At 38.4% G+C, this 18745-nt stretch overlaps 1 protein-coding gene across 1 annotated transcript; it reads right to left on the minus strand.

Annotated features, from left to right (window-relative positions):
* Positions 1 to 3106: 3106 nt before the first annotated feature.
* MCUR1 (mitochondrial calcium uniporter regulator 1) lies at positions 3107 to 18259 on the minus strand. Its single transcript, XM_014878191.2, has 9 exons — positions 18004 to 18259; positions 16847 to 16957; positions 15308 to 15411; positions 13273 to 13374; positions 12535 to 12576; positions 10769 to 10840; positions 7234 to 7287; positions 5919 to 6033; positions 3107 to 4596 (listed from the first exon to the last, which is right to left on the minus strand). The coding sequence occupies exons 1-9, from the start codon at positions 18242 to 18244 to the stop codon at positions 4541 to 4543; spliced, it is 897 nt and encodes a 298-aa protein (XP_014733677.2). The 5' UTR covers positions 18245 to 18259; the 3' UTR covers positions 3107 to 4540.
* Positions 18260 to 18745: the final 486 nt, after the last annotated feature.

Raw genomic sequence — 18745 nt, forward strand, 5'->3', positions numbered from 1 at the left:
AAAAAACCCTAACACCCAACAACAAAAACCTCAACAATAAATACTCCTTTAAATTCAAGATCTATATAAAGGAAAAATAATTAAAAAGAAAACATTAGTATTTGAAACTAATAAACAATTTCAAAATATATTAAAACATAAAAAATTAATTTTACTGTGTACTTATTCCTTGAAAAGGGACTTTAAATAGCAGATCTGTTATATAGTAAATTGTCTTGCAGAGTTTTGAAAATTTTAGAAATCATAATAACCTGATTCCTGAAAACTCAATGGAGAGATGCAAAACTAAATCTTGTTCACATCGTAGTAGTTCAAGAGAACTAGTTACAGGAATTTACCTAACTTTGCTGATAAAACCCTGAAAACCCAAAGCACATGAAAAACTTTACCAATTTTCCTGTGCAAGTTCTGCAGATGGCAGCAAGAGTAAGAAGAGAAAAGTCCACTAAAGCAGTATGACTCAAAACATCTTGAAGGTACTGTTAATAGCTGCTTGGAGCTAGGATTTCACCATTTTAGGAAAGGTCATTTAAGTGAACATTCACAACTAGGAGAAGTGTTATTCTAGTAAACCAAAACATTTGTGGTTAGTAAAATTGAAGCAGATTTCGTATCTACATTAAAAATATGTTTCCATTTGTCAACTTGTGGTTTTAAGTAAAACTCTACAACATTCTGGGAAATGAATGATGCAAGCAACACTTCCAATAGAGAAAGGGCTAGACTGCATGGGATTTAATAGTAATAAAATACTTGAAGCAAACAATTTGTCTAACACATACCAGTGAAAGAGAGACTGCTCCCTTGCGGATTTTTACTGAAAACAAGGACGACAGCAAAATAAGACAAACTCAGGATACTCCCAGTAACATATCACAAGTAAATACAATTTTGTAAGAACTCTGGATCTCAATTTGTTCTGCAAAACACAGAGAAGTTTTGGTGCAACTTGAGCTTTCCAGCAAATGGAATGATTCTCAATTTCCTTCTCCAGAAAAAAATTCTTAAAGAACATTCTGTCTTTGCTATGTAAATGAGGAAAGTCACAGGAGAAACTCACAACTAGTGCTCATACAAACAGCCCCTTACTCATACATCCTCTCAATAGAAATGGACTTTTCTTGAAAGCAAATTAGGGCTGGAGCTCAACTTCAGCTTGCAAATTGACTTAGAGAGTGTGAGAGATCTAACATTTCTGAATTTTTTTAAAATTCTTTTTTATTTCTTTTTATACCGGGCAGGAAATGAACAGATACATGAGATCAGGTCAGTTGGTCAGAGCATGGTGCTAAGAATGCCAGGGTTGTGGGTTTGACCCTCATCCAGGCCATTCACCTAAGAGTTGGACTTGATGATCCTTGTGGGTCCCTTCCAACCACAAATATTCTGTGATTTCTGGATCACTGGGGAGCTACTGCAGGTTTTCAAATCTGAAGTGCTTCTATGGTAAAACAATCTCATTTATTTTTCACTTGTATTTTTTGACAAAGCTCTGCAAATTAAAAATCAAAGCAGAAAAATATCACTGTACATGTAGAATTGCTTCTGATTCCAATTAGAGGCAACATACAGCATGATACAGAGTCTCACATCAAGAAATTTGGAGAATTGCCAGCTTGGAGCTCTTATTTATGACTTCAGTGATCATTTGACTCAACATTCAAGAGATGTGCATTTTCAGCCAAGAAAGCCAATTATATCCTGGCTGTATCAAAAGCAGCACGGCCAGCAGGGCGAAGGAGGTGATTCTGCCACTCTGCTCTGGTGATACCAAACATGCAGTGCTGCATCCGCCTCTGGGGTCCCAAAATAAGATGGACATAGGTCTGCTTAAACAATTCCAGAGGCTAGGAAGATGCTCAGAGGGCTGGAGCACACCTCCTATGAAGACAGGCTGAGAGACGGGGCTGTTCAGCCCAGAGAAGGCTCTGAAGAGACCTTGGAGCACCTTCCAGCACCTGAAGAGGCGCTGCATGAAAGGGACAGGACAAGGGTGATGGCTTTAAACTCAAAGAGTGTGTTCAGATGAGGTATTAGTAAATTGTTCTTTACTGTGAGGATGGTCAGGCACTGGAACAGGTTGCCCAGAGAAGCTGAGGATGCCCCATCCCTGGCAGTGCTCAAGGCCAGGTTGGGGCTCTGAGCAACGTGGTCTATGAAAGGTGACCCTGCAATAGCAGGGGAGCTGGAACAAGATGGTTTTTAAGGTCCCTTCCAACCCAAACCATTCTGTGATTCTGTAACACATTCTTGCCTGTACCAGAATGCTCGTTCATTGAGTTTAAATCACTTTGTCAGATTTGTGTTTGGAAATATATGGAGGGATTTTCTAAATTTTTGGAAAGCCAATAAATACATGTGGTATATACAATGAGACACTGTTAAAACTTCAGAGCAAATGAAAGATTTTGTGTCTATGCACATAGACTGGGAGTAACAATCTTTTACACAATACTTGAAGACTTTATGGACTAGGAAATAGTAATTATGTTCTATTTATAGTGTACTTTTCCTGAATGACACATTGACTTTATTCCTTGCTTAAACACTTGCTGACACTTTGGTAATTCCAAGATGCTGGTGCTCTATAATCTTTCACTTCCTCCTTCCACCTGCCCTAAATAGAAATTTATTTGCACAGTATCTGTTTTTAGCAGGATAGACCCTATGTTTAAAATTAGTCTTAAATACTTATTTTAGCAACTATTTGTCAGATGCACAAGCCTGCAGGCCAACATGTACTGATTCCATGGACATATATAGAATCATCTGCCTTGGAAGATAAGACCAACAGCAAAGTCATTCTAAAAACTGAATTATTGCTAGTCTAATTTGAGAAAGTGTCAAATCCTGTAACTTAGTATTAAAAAATAAATTATTTTTAAAACAAGTGAAATTCTTGAGTATAAATTCATTAATTTAGAGGGGCTATTAAGTTAGTCTACAATAATATTTTTCCTTATATAATTTCTCTTCAGTGTCTTGGAGGGGCTGTTGACTTTGCAAATTCTTAGCTGAAAAGACTTGCTATGAGCAGTGACTTACCTTCAACCAAAGAGACCATTTTCAAATCAAAAAGTTACTTTTATAATGAAAACACATCATATTCTATGAAATACTCAAAATTCTTTATTTTAGGCCAGTTACAGTATTGTTACAGGCATCCATCTCTTCCTCTGAACTTGTACATGATCAAAGTTGGCACTTCCAACCACAAAAATGTTAAATGGTTATTGCAGTACAGGCACAAAGTAGCCAAAAAGCTTTACTTTTATTAAGCAAAGCCGTTATTGTGCTCTATCAGCATTTATCACCAGTGCACAAACTGAGCTCCCCTCCTAAGAGCAATCAGGAAAGGGAAATTTCCCTTAAATGAAGGAACACAGATAGCAGCTCTGCTACTAAAACAGTAATTTTGAAACAGTCAGTGGAAGAATGACAGATACCTGGATACAATGGACATCTTTCTTCACTGCTTTCAGTGGCACTTCCTGATTCACATGGGTTTAACATCTTTACAAGTGTCCACTGCTGCTTCAATTATTATAATCACTATCAGTGTTCCACATGTGAAGAATCAACATGATTTAAAAAAAAATGAAAAATAAAGCTCCCAGAAGTCTGTTGGTACTGCAGTTCTCTTGCCTAAGAGCCTGCTTCATAACCACCATTTAAAATCTCTTTCTTTTCTAGAAGTATCATTTCCCTTTCATCAAGAAGGCAGCACCCGAGACACTTTGTATCAACTAACTACAAATTAACACAACCAGTGCATGTTACCACATTTCCAACTTCCAGTTACAGTGGTAAGGAAAGCAATTAGCATATGGAATGAGTATCAGATACTTGCGTGTACCAAGGCAAGTTAGCTACAAAAATCTCTACAAATACCTTACAAGCAAAACTAGAAGCAAACACTGCTATCTTTACACAGGACCGTTCATGAATACAACTGATTGGGCAGTCATCTGGAAAACAAGCTGATAGCTATGTTACAAAAATAGCCAAACAAATATTTGATCATAGTGACTGTACAAACAAGTGTTAGAGGGAGGGAAGTAAGCATGATTTAGTTAGCACAAACTCCACTTATACAAGAGTGCCTCCAAGCCACAGAACATGTAGCTTCAGTTTTACACTAATAATAAATACTTCAGTCCAATACATGCAACTGAGTCTGGCCAATGTGTCTAAGCAGGCAATGGAACATAATTCCATCGGTTTTCTCTACAGCACGCAGGCCCACTCCACTGGCAGGAATGCCAGTCTTTGCCTATACAGGATGCCTGGCAGCAGCAGGTGCCCTGCAGCTCAGAACGGAGGGAGACGGCAGAAGTGATTCCATCAGAGGTAAAGTTCAACGTATGCAAGGTATGAGCACACTTTGTTTTTAGGCACGTCTTTGGTTACATTCTCAACACAGTCTGCTTTATAAAATAATAAATAAATCAGTCAAAATTTGGTTAAAATCCAGGTAAAGATTAAAAACTTCCTTTTTTCAGAAACTCAGGCAAAGAAGTCCTTTTACATTCGTGTTTTGCTATATCCATAAACGATAAAATCCCAGTGCTACAGTAAGGCATGTAAATACTGAACCTGAAAGAAAATAAAGATGGGGAAGAAAACGGCATTAATATTGACATTAAATAACATTAAATCAATAGTTCTCAAAACATCTCTTCAGAAAGCTATGTACACATCTTACTACAATACTAAAAGTTCAACAACTTCCCCACTCCCATGTGACAGATTAAGGTTTTCATTTACAACAAACCATTTCAAGGTAGGAAGAGTATAAAAATGACAAATAAGAAGGAGAGGAAAAAAAAAAGAATGTTGGAAACTATCAAAAGACTGAAAGAAACCCTTACTTGCTTACCAATCCAAAGAGATCAATATAGCAATTTACAGATGTAAAACAAGGAAATAAATAATGGGATTAATAAAACATAGTCAAGTATATAGCAATCAAAAGAATGAAAGCTGTTTTTAACAAGGCTTATCAGTTTTACATTTTTAAATTTTCTACTTAAATGAAATCAAGTTTTTATTTCAAAACTTACTTTTGCCTTTTCTTGCAACAGGAGCACTTCAAACACAATGCAAATTATTTTAAATTATTTTTTTCCATGTAGAGTTCAACTTGATTTTGAGTAGGAATGGTAGGGAAAAAATTTCCTCTCATTTTAATAAAGCACCTTTTATTTTCCATTTTATTACTTCTCTCTAAATGATATCTCTGAAATACTGTACTATTAGGCTTAAGTGACTGTACTTTTGACAAAACCCACTGTGAAAAAATAATCAGAAAATCTAAATCAGAATAGTTTTCTACTGCAAACTTCATTTAATAGTATTGCACACTCAGAAGTAAAATGTCAAAATGTTAAAGTTACCTAGGGCAATAATAGAGGCACATATTATAGTATTTTCAATATAGGCAAGCATGTACTATTTTCTCCAAGAACTTGTGTAAATATGGAAGTTTAAAGAATATGTGGCCTTGGATAGTCAGAAAAACTGAAATATTCCTTTTTGCACACAGATCTCCATCAGATGGATGAAGAAATCCCAGTAATGCATGCAGTAGGCTCCTTACATAAATTAAGTCAGGCACAGAAGAACTTTTTGGTCCTTGTTAACAGTCAGTCTTTTAGATTTCTCACACATATTTGTTATTAATAGTATAAAGGACAAAAGCCTGAAAAAAGCCCATGCACAATAAAGTTGTGAATTATAGGAAATTTCTTCTGAGTTAAGTACAGAAATAAGGCTGCTAATCTTGCCTATGATTATTTCAAGTTCGGTTTTTTTTTTTTTTAATCAGAGCCTTTATAAATACAGCCAATTGAGAGTTTGCCAAACATTTAACAATGCCTGGCAGTTTCACCATCAGAGACAACCACCAGATTCCTTACCTGCTAAGTACTTAATATTATCAAGTTTGTGCGATTCGAGCATTGTTTTCAGATCTGCAACTTCTGTGTCTATTTTTCTGTCAGTTTGGGTCAGAGCTCGGTCTTGTTGTGCGTGCTAAAAATCAAAGCAACAAAATTATGCAATTTGAACACTTCCTAGTTTATTTAGAAATTTAACCCGTCCCTTCAAGTTGTATTTTTGCTTCTTCCTTAAATGCATGTTAATTTGTATTCTTACAGAAGTTACAGAATATTCGGGGGTGGAAGGGAACCACAGGGATCCTAAGTCCAGCTCTGCAGTGAATGGCCTGTACAGGGATGGACAGGATGGCCTGTACAACCTTGGCGTTATTAGCATCATGCTCTAACCAACTGAGATAATAGAGGCCTTATTCAAAGAGTACAAGTTCCTTCTTAGCTGATTATATCCAGGAAATTGAATAATTTGGTGAACTCAGGAAATTTACGTGATTACATGTTCCTTAACAAGTAACCTAGAAACTGGCATAACTGGATGCCTTCTTATCTCAATCTAACAGCATAAACATTAACTTCAATCTGTCATTCAGCCCACTGACTAAAGTCACTGCTCAATTGTAAAAGCTACTGAGAAGCCTAAGAGCCTCTTGTGACAAAATCATACTGGAGCAGAGAGATTTATAGATCATTAGAAAAATTGAGAATTGGTCTTCTGTTGTAGAAAAGGATGTCTTTGTCTTGCCATGAGTTTTACCACACAATCAGCTACAAATTAAGAATTTGGTTATGACAGAAGACAGGACTTCTGCTAAAAAATATGGGATAGAAGTATTACTCAGAAGAGACTGAAAAATCCAACTTGTAAACTAAGAACAACAGTTGCTGAGGTGCTGATATTTTCAAATCAGCACTACTGAAACATTGTGAATCAGTTAATGATTTACTGCTAGATGACTTCCTAGGGATAATTCCTTAAACTACAGAAAGGAAACAAAGATAAGTAGTAGTTCTTAGTAAAAACCTCCTCTAAAACAAAGGCAAATCAGTCTAGCAATGAGTTTCTCTCTAAACACGGGAAGGAATTAATTTCGCATTGTGAGTGGAATTTCACCCACGGAAAATACTACATGCATGAGGTTTCAAAACAAAGTGACTACTGAACAGCTCATACATATATATATATATACATGCAGAGGGTCTAATAATATATATGAAAGCCTTTTTATTCTGTAGACACTTAAGTGCATAAGGACATCATCAAGTCCAAAAAGGATACAAGGTCGATAACACAAGTACAAAAAGATTTGCTGTGTAATAATTAGTTATAAGTTCTTACCAATTCCACTATTTCTGTCCTCATTTCAAGTAGTTTTCTTTCATTAAGTGAATACTAGAAGGGGAAAAAAAAAAGTTAAACATGATGCTGTCTTTAAACTTCATTTCCTTTTTTTTTCCACTTGAAAGCATGTTTCTTTGTTTTACATAGAACACATAATCTGGACAACAGTATTGTCTGACAGCACTTGGGAGACAGCATTGTAGGGTACCTGCTGTCCTTTTGGAAAGCACACTTCAGAAATGTGAAGTGCAACAAGTTCTTCAGACATTCATCTTCCACAAAAACTGCATGTATTAGTAAGCAGCTGGAAGAGAGGCTGGCAGATTTGCATCTCTGAAAAGCAAGGACCTAAGACTCTAAACAGTAACTCTGGAACAGCTGACTAATCCATTAAGCATACAAGCACAACCAAGGCTGAACCATCTGCTGCCTTCAGGAAGGGGAGAACATCTAAATCACATCAAACTCAGATATCACTGAAATGTTTAGCCAGCACTGTATGCATTCACAATTTGAATTGTTCTGACCTCTGTCATTTCATGGTATATTTGTTAAAAACAGAACATCTATATTGCACATGAAACCTTTCAGAAGCTGTGGCTTATTTCCAAGTTATGGCTATTTGGATTCAAGCAAAAGTTAAATCCAAAATAAGGAAGCATACCTTTAAAGCAGGTTACTTTTCTGACTGATAAAGGCTTGATTTAGCTTGACACCTGAAATGGTTCCTGCCCCACTATTGGAGCAATTAAATTATTCATAGACAACTGATAAAGCACCAGTCTCCAGTGAAGAGTACTAAGGTCATCAGGCACCCATCTCAGAATCCTGAGTTGAACACCAATAACCTTAGCTATTGACATTCCCACGTGGAAAGTCACCTTATTTTTCCTTCACTCTGGAAGCTTATTTAATTTTAACATTAAAATCAGATTCATCTACATAAACGCCTCAGCACTGAAAAACATTCCTTAAAGGTCTAGGGCTCTGTTTGGACTTTTGACTGATCTCAAGTTGAAGCTAAAAGACAGAAGTCTGCTACAAATGTAGAAAATTACATAAAGACAAATAATAGCATGTCTATAATTAAGGGAGTCACTAGATTCTGCAAAATTAAGACACAGATAAAAGAAGAAATTCAGATATTTTATATAAATCTCCATTTTTGATAATGTCAAAACGGCAAAATATTTATAAAATAATCTAATCAAAATTATGTTTCAGTAGAAATGCAAGAATTGGACCTCACATTGAGGAACTGATCACTGTCAAAAGAACCATGAGAATTAAAATAATTTTATGGACTGAAATAGTTCATCTGTTTTACTTTAAATACATGCAGTTAGCTAAATACACATCTTCTGAATGATTTATATCCTACAAGCTTCTTTCTGGATGTTTCTTAAGGTTTTGTTTTGTGTTTAGAACTCTCTAGATCAGACTCAAGGATTTTACTCTTGGGTTTAAGACAGTGAAATTGGCCTTTTACAGCAAGCCATCATCACGTCTGTAACAACATAAATATAGTGCACAAAAAACCAAAAAGGAAGGACAAAGCTGTGTCTCTGAACATTCAACATGAACATTCATTGTCTACTTTGAAATTCAACGGGAAGATTTCCCCTTAAGTCCACGTTTTTCAAAGTGCAGGAAAAATTCAATTTTGTCAGATACATCTTGAGGTTTTTAACAGCAAGCTTAGAGGCACTATGGTTCACGAATGCACGAATATATACAAGTTTCTGTACTGTACTTCAAATTTTAAAATCACATCTGTACACTGAAGACATAAATCACAACACAAAGAGATGTGCACTAAGCATTGTAGGATTCTCTGAGAAATAAAGTAGAAGATACTAAAAGCAGAAGAAACTAAAATAATAAACTATAAAAAAATAAAAGATAAAGCATTTAGAACTTGAAACACTAAAGACTGCCAACATCAGTGTAGGCAAATTAAGAAATTCTTTTTCAGCACTTACTCCATGTAAAACTGAAGGATGAGAACATTTTATTTATTGCTTCAAGCTAAAACAGTTAAAACTTTGGACATTTTTCTTCTGAAAAGTAACAGTAAGAATGCACAGTAACCTTCAATTGAAAGCTGGATATTCAGTCCTTAGTCACATTACAATTGAAGTAAATGTAACAATGATGCTGTGCCTACTACAGAAAATACTGGATTACATCTTTCCCCCTGCTCAGCATATGTGCTACAACCTGCTCCCCGTTCAGCTGCCTTTTTCCTCTTCTGTTCATGCTGGCAATTAAATGGTGGGGTGGGGGGAGGGAAAAAAAAAAGAAACTGCCACAGAAACTATGAAATTTTAGTTGCACAACAGACTACAAAGTTGGTCAACTTTTTAAAGAAAAAGTTGACATGCAGTTTGCCTTTCCTGGGAAGCAAAATAAAATTGTGTTCTACACAAAAGACCAAAGTCCAGGTGCCACAATCCTACATTAATATACAAGAAAGCATTGCTGCCTAATTTATCACTGCTGCAGTGGTTTCATATAAGTTTTGTAAGCCCAAATTATTGCAAAGCTTATCATATACACAATGACTACATTTCATATGATGTTTTGTTAAAACATTAGCATGAAGTATTGACCTTTAAACAAGAAGTCTACCAGCTCAAATTGTACTTTATTCAAGCATCTACCACGGGCTAACAGACTGTTAGTCGTTATACTGAGTCACCAACACAGCTGTTACCTAAACTAATCACTGCGAAAAACTTCTAGGGGCACACAGAGAAGATAAATGATATCTACTTGAACAGTTGCTATTGACTGGATTGAAGATAAGTATTATGTCTTTATAACACACCTGGGAAAAAGGACAGAAAAAAGAAAAATAATAATTTAGAAAAAAGTCATTAAAAGATCCTTCAATTTAGAAGCTGCCATTTCATCGAGATCCTAAAAGCTGCTGAAAAAAATCTATGAGAACAGAACCCTGGAGTGTTATGCATAATGCAAAAACTCGTTAATCTTCTAATTTTACATCTACATTACCCTAATTTAAGATTACATCAATTCAGATCTACCAGGTATTTCAAACCTCAAAAACAATATGAACCAGGATAACTTAAAATTAAAAAAAAGAAATAAAAAATTTCCAGCTAGTTCCACAATTGGTATTTTCTGACTAACTAGATACAGGGAAATGAAACATCTTCAATGATTATTCAACAAAACATGTAAACAATATTAAGTGTGTAAACTGAGAAAGAGATATAAAACAGAAAACCCTCTAGGCAGCTAGTCAGCATATTAGATTAAATATCTATTATATTTAAGTGTAATGTGTTGATCCTGATGGTAAAACAAAATCAAAACAGGTAAGACATACAGACCCAAACATGACACCTTGTATATACCAGCATAAGGACAAGTAACTTGGATTAATGTCACCTTGAAGCTGAGTGATACTATAGGTTAGTATGAAAAGGCTCTTTGGGTAAGATGGTTTTGTCAAATTTGGAGATTACTCAGTGTTGAGATGTTTTTAGAAGTAACCAAAACTTACCAGTTCTTTTACTCTGCTCTTCTCCAGATTTAGATTTAACTTGTTATCTGCACGAACTTTGGTAATTTCATCCTAATGGGAAAAATTGATAAAGCAGCAAGCAAGATTTTATGTTTCATCAGAAGCAGAAATAATTAGACAAATACATTGTATCTTTATTTATATCTCATGAACATGAGACTCTCTCCAATTGATGTACATAATTTTCAGAAGTATTAAGTATTTTTATACTTCACCTGCGAACTATGGTATTCTATAGTATGAATTGGATCTCAAAATCAAAAAGTAAAAATTACTTTTAACCCTGAGAACAGCATTCAACTAAGACCACATCCTTCTACAAATGCAGAGAATGCTTCATGCATCCTGTAACTCTCTCTAATATCTAGAAACCCATGTCTGGCTACACCTGTAAGTTGGATTTCGTCCATGAAGCATTCTTGATGCTCAAAATAACGTTCAAAGCAGTTTCTAACGTTCCAGTGTAAACAAGAATCTGTTTCTAAAGACTACATCTAGGGCTTTCAGAAAAAGCTATAGACATTTTAAAAATCAGGAAATGCTTACTGCATTTTTAAACATCTAGCTTTTAAAACTACCATTAAGTTGTACGCTTGCATTTGACTTTATCAATAGTTGTGAGTACTGCTTTTCTTGGTTACAGCTGCCATTTTAATGCAACTTCCTGGCAGGAATTCCAGCCAGATGACAGTTTGTCATGTGGCAAACTGCTGATTAGATGAATATGTGGGAGAAGCAAAAGATTGCTGATGTTCTGGGAAATTCTACTGCTAGAACCAAGTAAACATTTCTCAAGTAGGCCAATGCCAAATCATTAGGTTAGCATTAACAATAATTAGACTCAATTTCTGTGTTTCAATTTTGAACTTCAATTGATATATCATTAGTTGTCATTTCAACAGAATACATTACAGTTTAATAAATCAAAAATCAGAAATTTTCCTTGAAGTATTATAGTGTGTCTTTTTGTATGAGCAAGCATATAACAACGTGCCCTTGTGAGAATTGAATTTACAGTTAAAAGTAAAATATAGAGACATCTAGCTTTTAAGAAAAGATTACTCAGATCCTTGATGCTCTATCAGGGGACTACACTAACTCATTTACATGCAACTAAAACCATAAAATAAGTTACAATTCAAAAATCAGATGCCAAATGTATTTTAAAACAGAGTAAACTTTCTACACAGAGCCTGTTTTCTTGCAATGGTCATTTGCCCCCAGACAAATGGGACCAAACATAATGGTCCCAAACTTCTTGGCCTTAAAAAGCCATTTAAAGACTGCTTTAAATTCTGGACAGGTAACAGGTAAGTCTTCAGAGAAAAAAGAAACAAAAACCCCACCAAACTAAACAATCAAACCTCCATAGTTATTAAGTACTGTGATTTTAAATGTATGCTGCATGTTTAATGTACAGGCAGCCCTAAATGCAGAACTTCACTCAGCCTTAACTGTGACATGGCAGCTATTTTATGAGTCTGAATTAAGGACATAAAAATATCTTCAGTTATATTTTGGTTCACCTCTTGTACTAGTCACACTTTCCCGTCCCCATAAATGAGGTATGCATGAAAGTGCCATTTCTGCAGCCCACAGTGTACTGTCAACAGCAATTCCAGTATCACATGTATCATAACATTTAAACACAGCTTAGAAAATAAAATTCTGAAAGTAACACTTCTTATTTTTTCCAGCTAATTAGACAGGTGTTAATTTTTAATTATATTGGTATGGTATCTTACCACGACTTGCTTCTTTATCTGTTGGAGCTCAAGTTTTATTTTCTGTGAGAATACAAAAAAAAAATTTAGACTTTACTACTGTATATAAAGCCACACTTTCTGGAAATCTATTGAATTTGCTTGATCAGTAATAATGACTATAACCCATAATATGAAAAGGCAGGCAAACCAAGCATTATTCTGTATCCTCAGCACATGCACAGATGAATCCACATGCATGTTTATTCAATCCTGTGCCCTTCCAAACAACAGCACAAGGCAGAAATCAGCAGTGTCCCACTGGCAGCTGTCCCACCATAACCCACAAGGCTGCTGGCTGCTTTTGCCATGAGGGCTCATCACTGGCTCGTGGTCCACCTGGTGTCCACCAGGTCTTCCCTGCCAAGCTGCTTTCCATTTGGTCACCCTCGGCCTTATCCTGGTGCTTGAGCGTACTCCCCAGGGACATAAGTGGGCACATCCATTTGTTCAACTTCATGTGATTCCTGTCATCCCATTTCCCAGCTTGTTGATGTCCCCATGAATGGCAGCACAACTGCCTGGTGCATCAGCAGCTGCTCCCAGCATTGGATCATCTGCAGACTTGCTGGGTGCCCTCTGCTCTGCTCCATCAACAAGTTCATTCATGAAGGTGCCACACTATCCCAGCCCCAGTCATCTCCTTGGGTACAAGATACCTTTCTACATCGTTATTAAAAAAAGTTCTAGAGTAGCACTTTCCAAGACAGTAATTTTTACCTCATTTTCTGAACGAAGTGCTGAAAATTCACTTTTTTCCAAAATAATCATGTCCTTTTTCACACCACCAATATGGGACATTACTTGCTGAAGTGCAATTTCCTTTAAAAGAAGGAAGAAGACTCTCAGAACATATCACAACTACAATGCTTTTCCTCATCTGTGCCTACAAATATGAAAGACTATTTTGGTACCCTGTTATTTTTAATTCAGGAATTTCAGGTTGATTATCCAAGTTTCAGAAAGCAAGATAGAGTGACAGTGACAAAATAAGCAAGTTAGGCTCAAACGTCGGTAACATCTGACAAAATTGGCAGTGCTAACACAGATCAGAATAATTCAATTATTAGCCTAGGAAACATTTGCTTCCAAGTCATCAAATTCTTAAGCTAGAAAAGGCATTAGGGAGAACTGTCTCTGAGCCAAACGAGGAAAGCTGGCCTTTGGACCAAAATTCCTCAGTGCAGCCATACTCTTCTGTAATTACCTCCTTTTTTGCCACTCCCTGCAAAGAAGTCTCTGCCTCACTGCTCAGAATCACACACTGATGCTCTGAATTGATCTTCTCAGTCCATTACACTGAACTGACAGAAGATAAACAAGAATTCTCTGCAACTTTCAAGGATGGAAAAGTCTGTAGACATTGCTCTAGATCCTACACTACCCACCACGTGCAAATAGGAACTGCCTTCTCTACTAAAGATCTTCCTCTAATTAGTCTCTTGCTTTTGATTCTGGGCTAAGACCCCTACAAATCTGACACAGCACTCTAACTTCAGTTTTGTCACAAAATGTGATTCTACCTTGCAGCATTTTATTTCTAAGTAGCATCTAAAGACACCTCTCCAGGCCACCTAACCACAAGACTGAAAAAAATGGGTCAATGTTCTGGACATATTACAAAAAGCCTACTTAAGAGAGTATTGCATGGACACCTATTTTCTTACTCCTCAGTGTCTCCAGATTGCTCTTGAGCTCTCTTCTCCTCAGTGGACTCAGCAAATGGAGACCAGAACCTTTCATATTCTTCCTCTTCTTCATGCCTATACATATACATATATGTAAATCTGTTTTTTCCTAAGGTTTTATCTAACCAAAGTCATATTTTGATAATAGTTCATCCACAACATTCCAAATCTTTCTTCTCTTTCTGCAGAAGCCCCTGTGCAATCAAAGACTTTAAGGAAGCACAAATTTATCATGTGGCCCAGTGTTGATGGCACATATACTTCCTGAGCTGCCATACAAACCTACACACTGCATAATGGCAGAAAGTCAATTGAGGGTCAAATCTAAGTCTCAGAAAACATCTACCATCAATAGCAATATTAAATTCCTCACAAAACAACTTTCATTCAAAAAAGCTAGGCACAGAAGGAGGCTGAGACTGCTTGTTGCAAAATACAACTAGCCATGCGAGAAAAGGACCCTTCAACATGGCATTCCCTGAGTGACTGTGGAACAAATTTGGCACAAGAGGAGGATTGTAGGTTTGTCTACAATCTAAAAGTTATGAAGATTGGTTTGAAATCTCCCTAGATGGAAAGTGCCACAAAATCCACTTTTGCAGTATCCCACTTTTTAATGAGAAATCCTTCTGCTAAGACTGTTACACTACAGAGACAGCAGCTGCTGTTTTCTCAAGTCTCAAGACAACAGCCTGGTTACTATGTACTTCCTTGTACAAAAGAATACATGTAGAAATTCAAATCCATGCACAGAACACCTCTTAGGCCTGTCTAAGCCTTCTCAATAACTCTGTCTCATATTACTCTAAGGTTGAAACAAAAAAACTACTTGTGGTTTGCACACTAAACCACGGGGCTAAAACCTCAAGGTCCATCACAATGCTCTGGTAACTATCTGATAAATTCAAGACCAAATGAACCAGTCAATAGATATAGAGCAATGTTTGCTCTTCACCTTCAAACTTTTAAAATGCATTGTTGAATAATAATAAATAGCAACACATATTTCATTAGCAGGCAAACAAGGCTTTAATTTACTTTAACCCCACCACTGCCTCTGATCTAACCTGCTGTACTTTGGTGACCATGTCCTTGTAAATCATATCCAGGTTGGTGTTCATGATTTTCACTAATGCAGATACAATGACCTCCGACTGCTGAGTAGTGAACCCTAAGCGAAACAAAAAGTGACATTCAGAGAGAGATCCAAATGTGGACAGTTTACAGAAATGCCACTTGCTAATACTCAGCACCAAATTACAACAAATGTCAGTTATGAAAGATAATAAAACATAGGCCTCTTGATCCAGCACTAAGAAAAGAACACAGTCAGTACCTCTGGTTTCCCCACCCCAAAACTATGTCTGTGACATAAAACTGTGTCTGTCAACATAATGACTGCTTCCACAGTACAGCACTATTATACCACCAGTAGGATAAATAGGGAGTTTTCCAGAGTTATTGTGGAATGTCACCTCTCACATGTGATTACTTCCATGAGCAAGCAAGAATTCTGACTTTGAAAAGCAGATACTTCATTATACTATAAAACTTCAGCTCCACTGAAGATGTACAAAACTCAGCAACTAAAACCAAAGCCAACTGTGCTAATTTTACACTTTTTGAACAGAATATATTGGAAACTAATAAAGTACCGTCTCTAAAAATACCGTCATCTTTTCCACCCTCAAAATGTAGGAGTAAAAATGTCACGAAGGAGAGTTAATCATTATGAAAAGAAACACTTTGCAGAAGCGTGATTATTTCAAACTAACCAGCAGTTCAGCATCAGCAAGCACAGCTGAGAGCAAGTCACTTTCAGCAGCTGAGCTGATATAAAAGTTTACTCCCACTAAAGAGGCTCCTCCCTCTCCCCTTATCCCTTTTCATGACACTCTGACCTGTGCTCTCTCAACTGATCCAGCAGCTCCTTTAAACTAGTGTCTCAGAATACCAAACAAGAAAAAGAGCTGGAGGGTTTCCTGAGAAATTCCTGGCAGGAGGAAAAAGAAGAAACCACCTGACAGAGGGAGGGGACTAGGACCTCTCCGTTTTAGGAATGGCGAGCTGTCACAAGTCACTTCAGCTGTACTGAGGTTCACCTTAGGGTACCTCTCTCACCTCAGCATTGAATCCAAAATAATCTATTCCCTTATCTATATTTTAACATTATACTATTTTTTAGAGTATTCGACACTCTATCCTAAAAGCTGCACTGTACAGAGTAGTCTATATTCCATCCAATTGTAACACATTGGTGCATATTCAAGGTGTAATATACTAAATATGAAGGAATCCAATTAATACATTTAAGACCACTGCCTTGAAAACTCTGGGATTTTTTGCTCTCAGTTCTTAAAATTTCATTTTTTCTTAGCATTTTTAACTACCAATAGGGTAAAAATTATTCCAAACAAAGTTATATAAGCTCACTGTTTTCTTTCTGAAGCCAAAGACAACTCTCTATGTCCCTATAGATAAGCCCCCATAAAATCCATACAAATCAAGGTATAAGGCTGCATGTCAAGGAAAAGTAAAAAACTTTGTAAACTAAAAATCTACTCATAAAAGCCATTAAAAATAGCTACTTGTTTCAAACAAATTACCATTTTCTTCCAAGAGGCATACCAGCGCATGAGTGTCAAAGTAAAGCCTCCTATTTCCCAGTAAGGAAAGATGCTCTTTGCTTTGTAAAGATGACACAGAGATACTTACATCTGGGGGAAAAAAATAAAAAGATAAACAAAACCAAAGTTATTTCTTAAGAAAGAATATTTTATCAACATGTTTGCTTTCCAGGAGTTTCCTTACTACCCAGAATGTTTTTCACTTATTACAAAGTAGTTTGTGTGGAGGTTACCACAGCTTGCTTGGAAGTTGAAAAGACATCTGATCAATAAGTTCTATGTGCAAGAGCTGGAAAACAGGACACTACGCTACTCCTGCCCTTACAAGATGCTCTCCAGGAATACAATGTTCTGGGAAAAATCCCTCCAGTTGAAGCGTCCTGCATCTGTTCTTTCACTGGAATCACCTCAACAGGCAGGACCTGTGAGCACTTCAAAGCTTGAGGGCCAAATCCACACACTCTGTCCCTTCTTTGTTACAGAAGTGAACTCCCATCACTTGCCACGTAGGAAAAAAGTAATCACTCACAATTTGCCATTTACTGTTTTTGCAGAAAATACTTTCGACACTGAAAGCCAATCTAAGACAGTGTGTTGTTTTCACTGGGAAGTGTAGTGTAGTAGTGTGATGTAGGGTATAAACTACTCTGACAGAATGAACGTGAGGTGGGGCATGAGGTGAACCACCAAGAGTAGAATCTGCGAATCAATTAGGTTGGAAAAGAGCTTTTCGATCATCGAGCCCAACCTTTGACCGAACACCACGTTGTGAACCAGACCCTGGCACTGAGTGCCACGTCCTTAAACACCCCTAGGGACGGCGACTCCACCATCCCCGTGGGCAGCCCAGTCCGTAGTCCAGTCACCTTTTCTGCAAAGAAATTCTTCCCAATGTCGAACCTAAACCTCTCCTGGCAGGCGATATCCTGTTATCCTGTCGCTGGTTGTCTCGGCGAAGAGACCGACCCGCACTTTGCTACACCCTCGTTTTGAGCAGTTGCAGAGAGCGATAAGGTCCCCCCCCGAACCTCCCTTTCTCCAGGCTAAACACCCCCAGCTGCTCTGCGCTGCAGACCTTCCCCATCCCCGGTTCCCGAACTCTCTGTGCCCTCAGGACCCCATGCCCAAGGGCTCACCCCGCTCCCCGCGGTGCCGCCGGCTCCCCCCGCCGCTCCCGCCGCCCCTTCCCCACACGGCGCCGCCGCCGGGGCCCGGCTGCGCTGCGGGCGGGCACCGCCAGCCGCCGAGGCAGCGGCGCGCGGGGGACGCGGGCGCGCGGCCGTCACGTGAGGCGCCGTCCGAGCCGCGCGTCCGCGGCCGCAACAACAGCAGCAGCGCGCGCCCCCCGCCGCCCGCGGCCGCCTGCGCCCTGGCCATGGCCGCGCCACCCGCTCCCGACGGCGGAAAAGGGGAAGGGAAGGAGGGAAACCGCTGCCGCCGCCGCTGCCGTCACCACTACTGCGATGCCATCCTCGAACACACACCGCCCCGGCGGCTCACTTCCGCCACTGGCGCTGTCCCGCTTCCGCCTCCGGGACGCGGCCAAACACGGCAGGTGACGCCGCCAGCGACGGCGATTGATTCTACGGTTCAGGGAGCAGCCGCGGCGAGAAGGGCTGTGCGGGCGGGCCAGGTTTCTGCGGGGCGGTGCTTGCGAGGGCGGTGCGGGATCGGTGTGGGTTCGGTGTGGCGGAGACGGACACTGCCCGGTCAGAGAGCCATAAAGCCTATGATCATGGGATCGTCAGGGCTGGACGAGACCTTTGAGATCATCTAATCTGGAAGGAATGAGGGACTTGTCTTTACAACCAAACTGTGGATCTGCTGGTAAACAAGGCTTAGATACTGAGAGATGAAAGAAGCAGTGGAAGGAACCAT

This window comes from Sturnus vulgaris, chromosome 1, assembly GCF_052056855.1.
Source record: "Sturnus vulgaris isolate bStuVul1 chromosome 1, bStuVul1.hap1, whole genome shotgun sequence".
Taxonomy (NCBI): Eukaryota; Metazoa; Chordata; class Aves; order Passeriformes; family Sturnidae; genus Sturnus; species Sturnus vulgaris.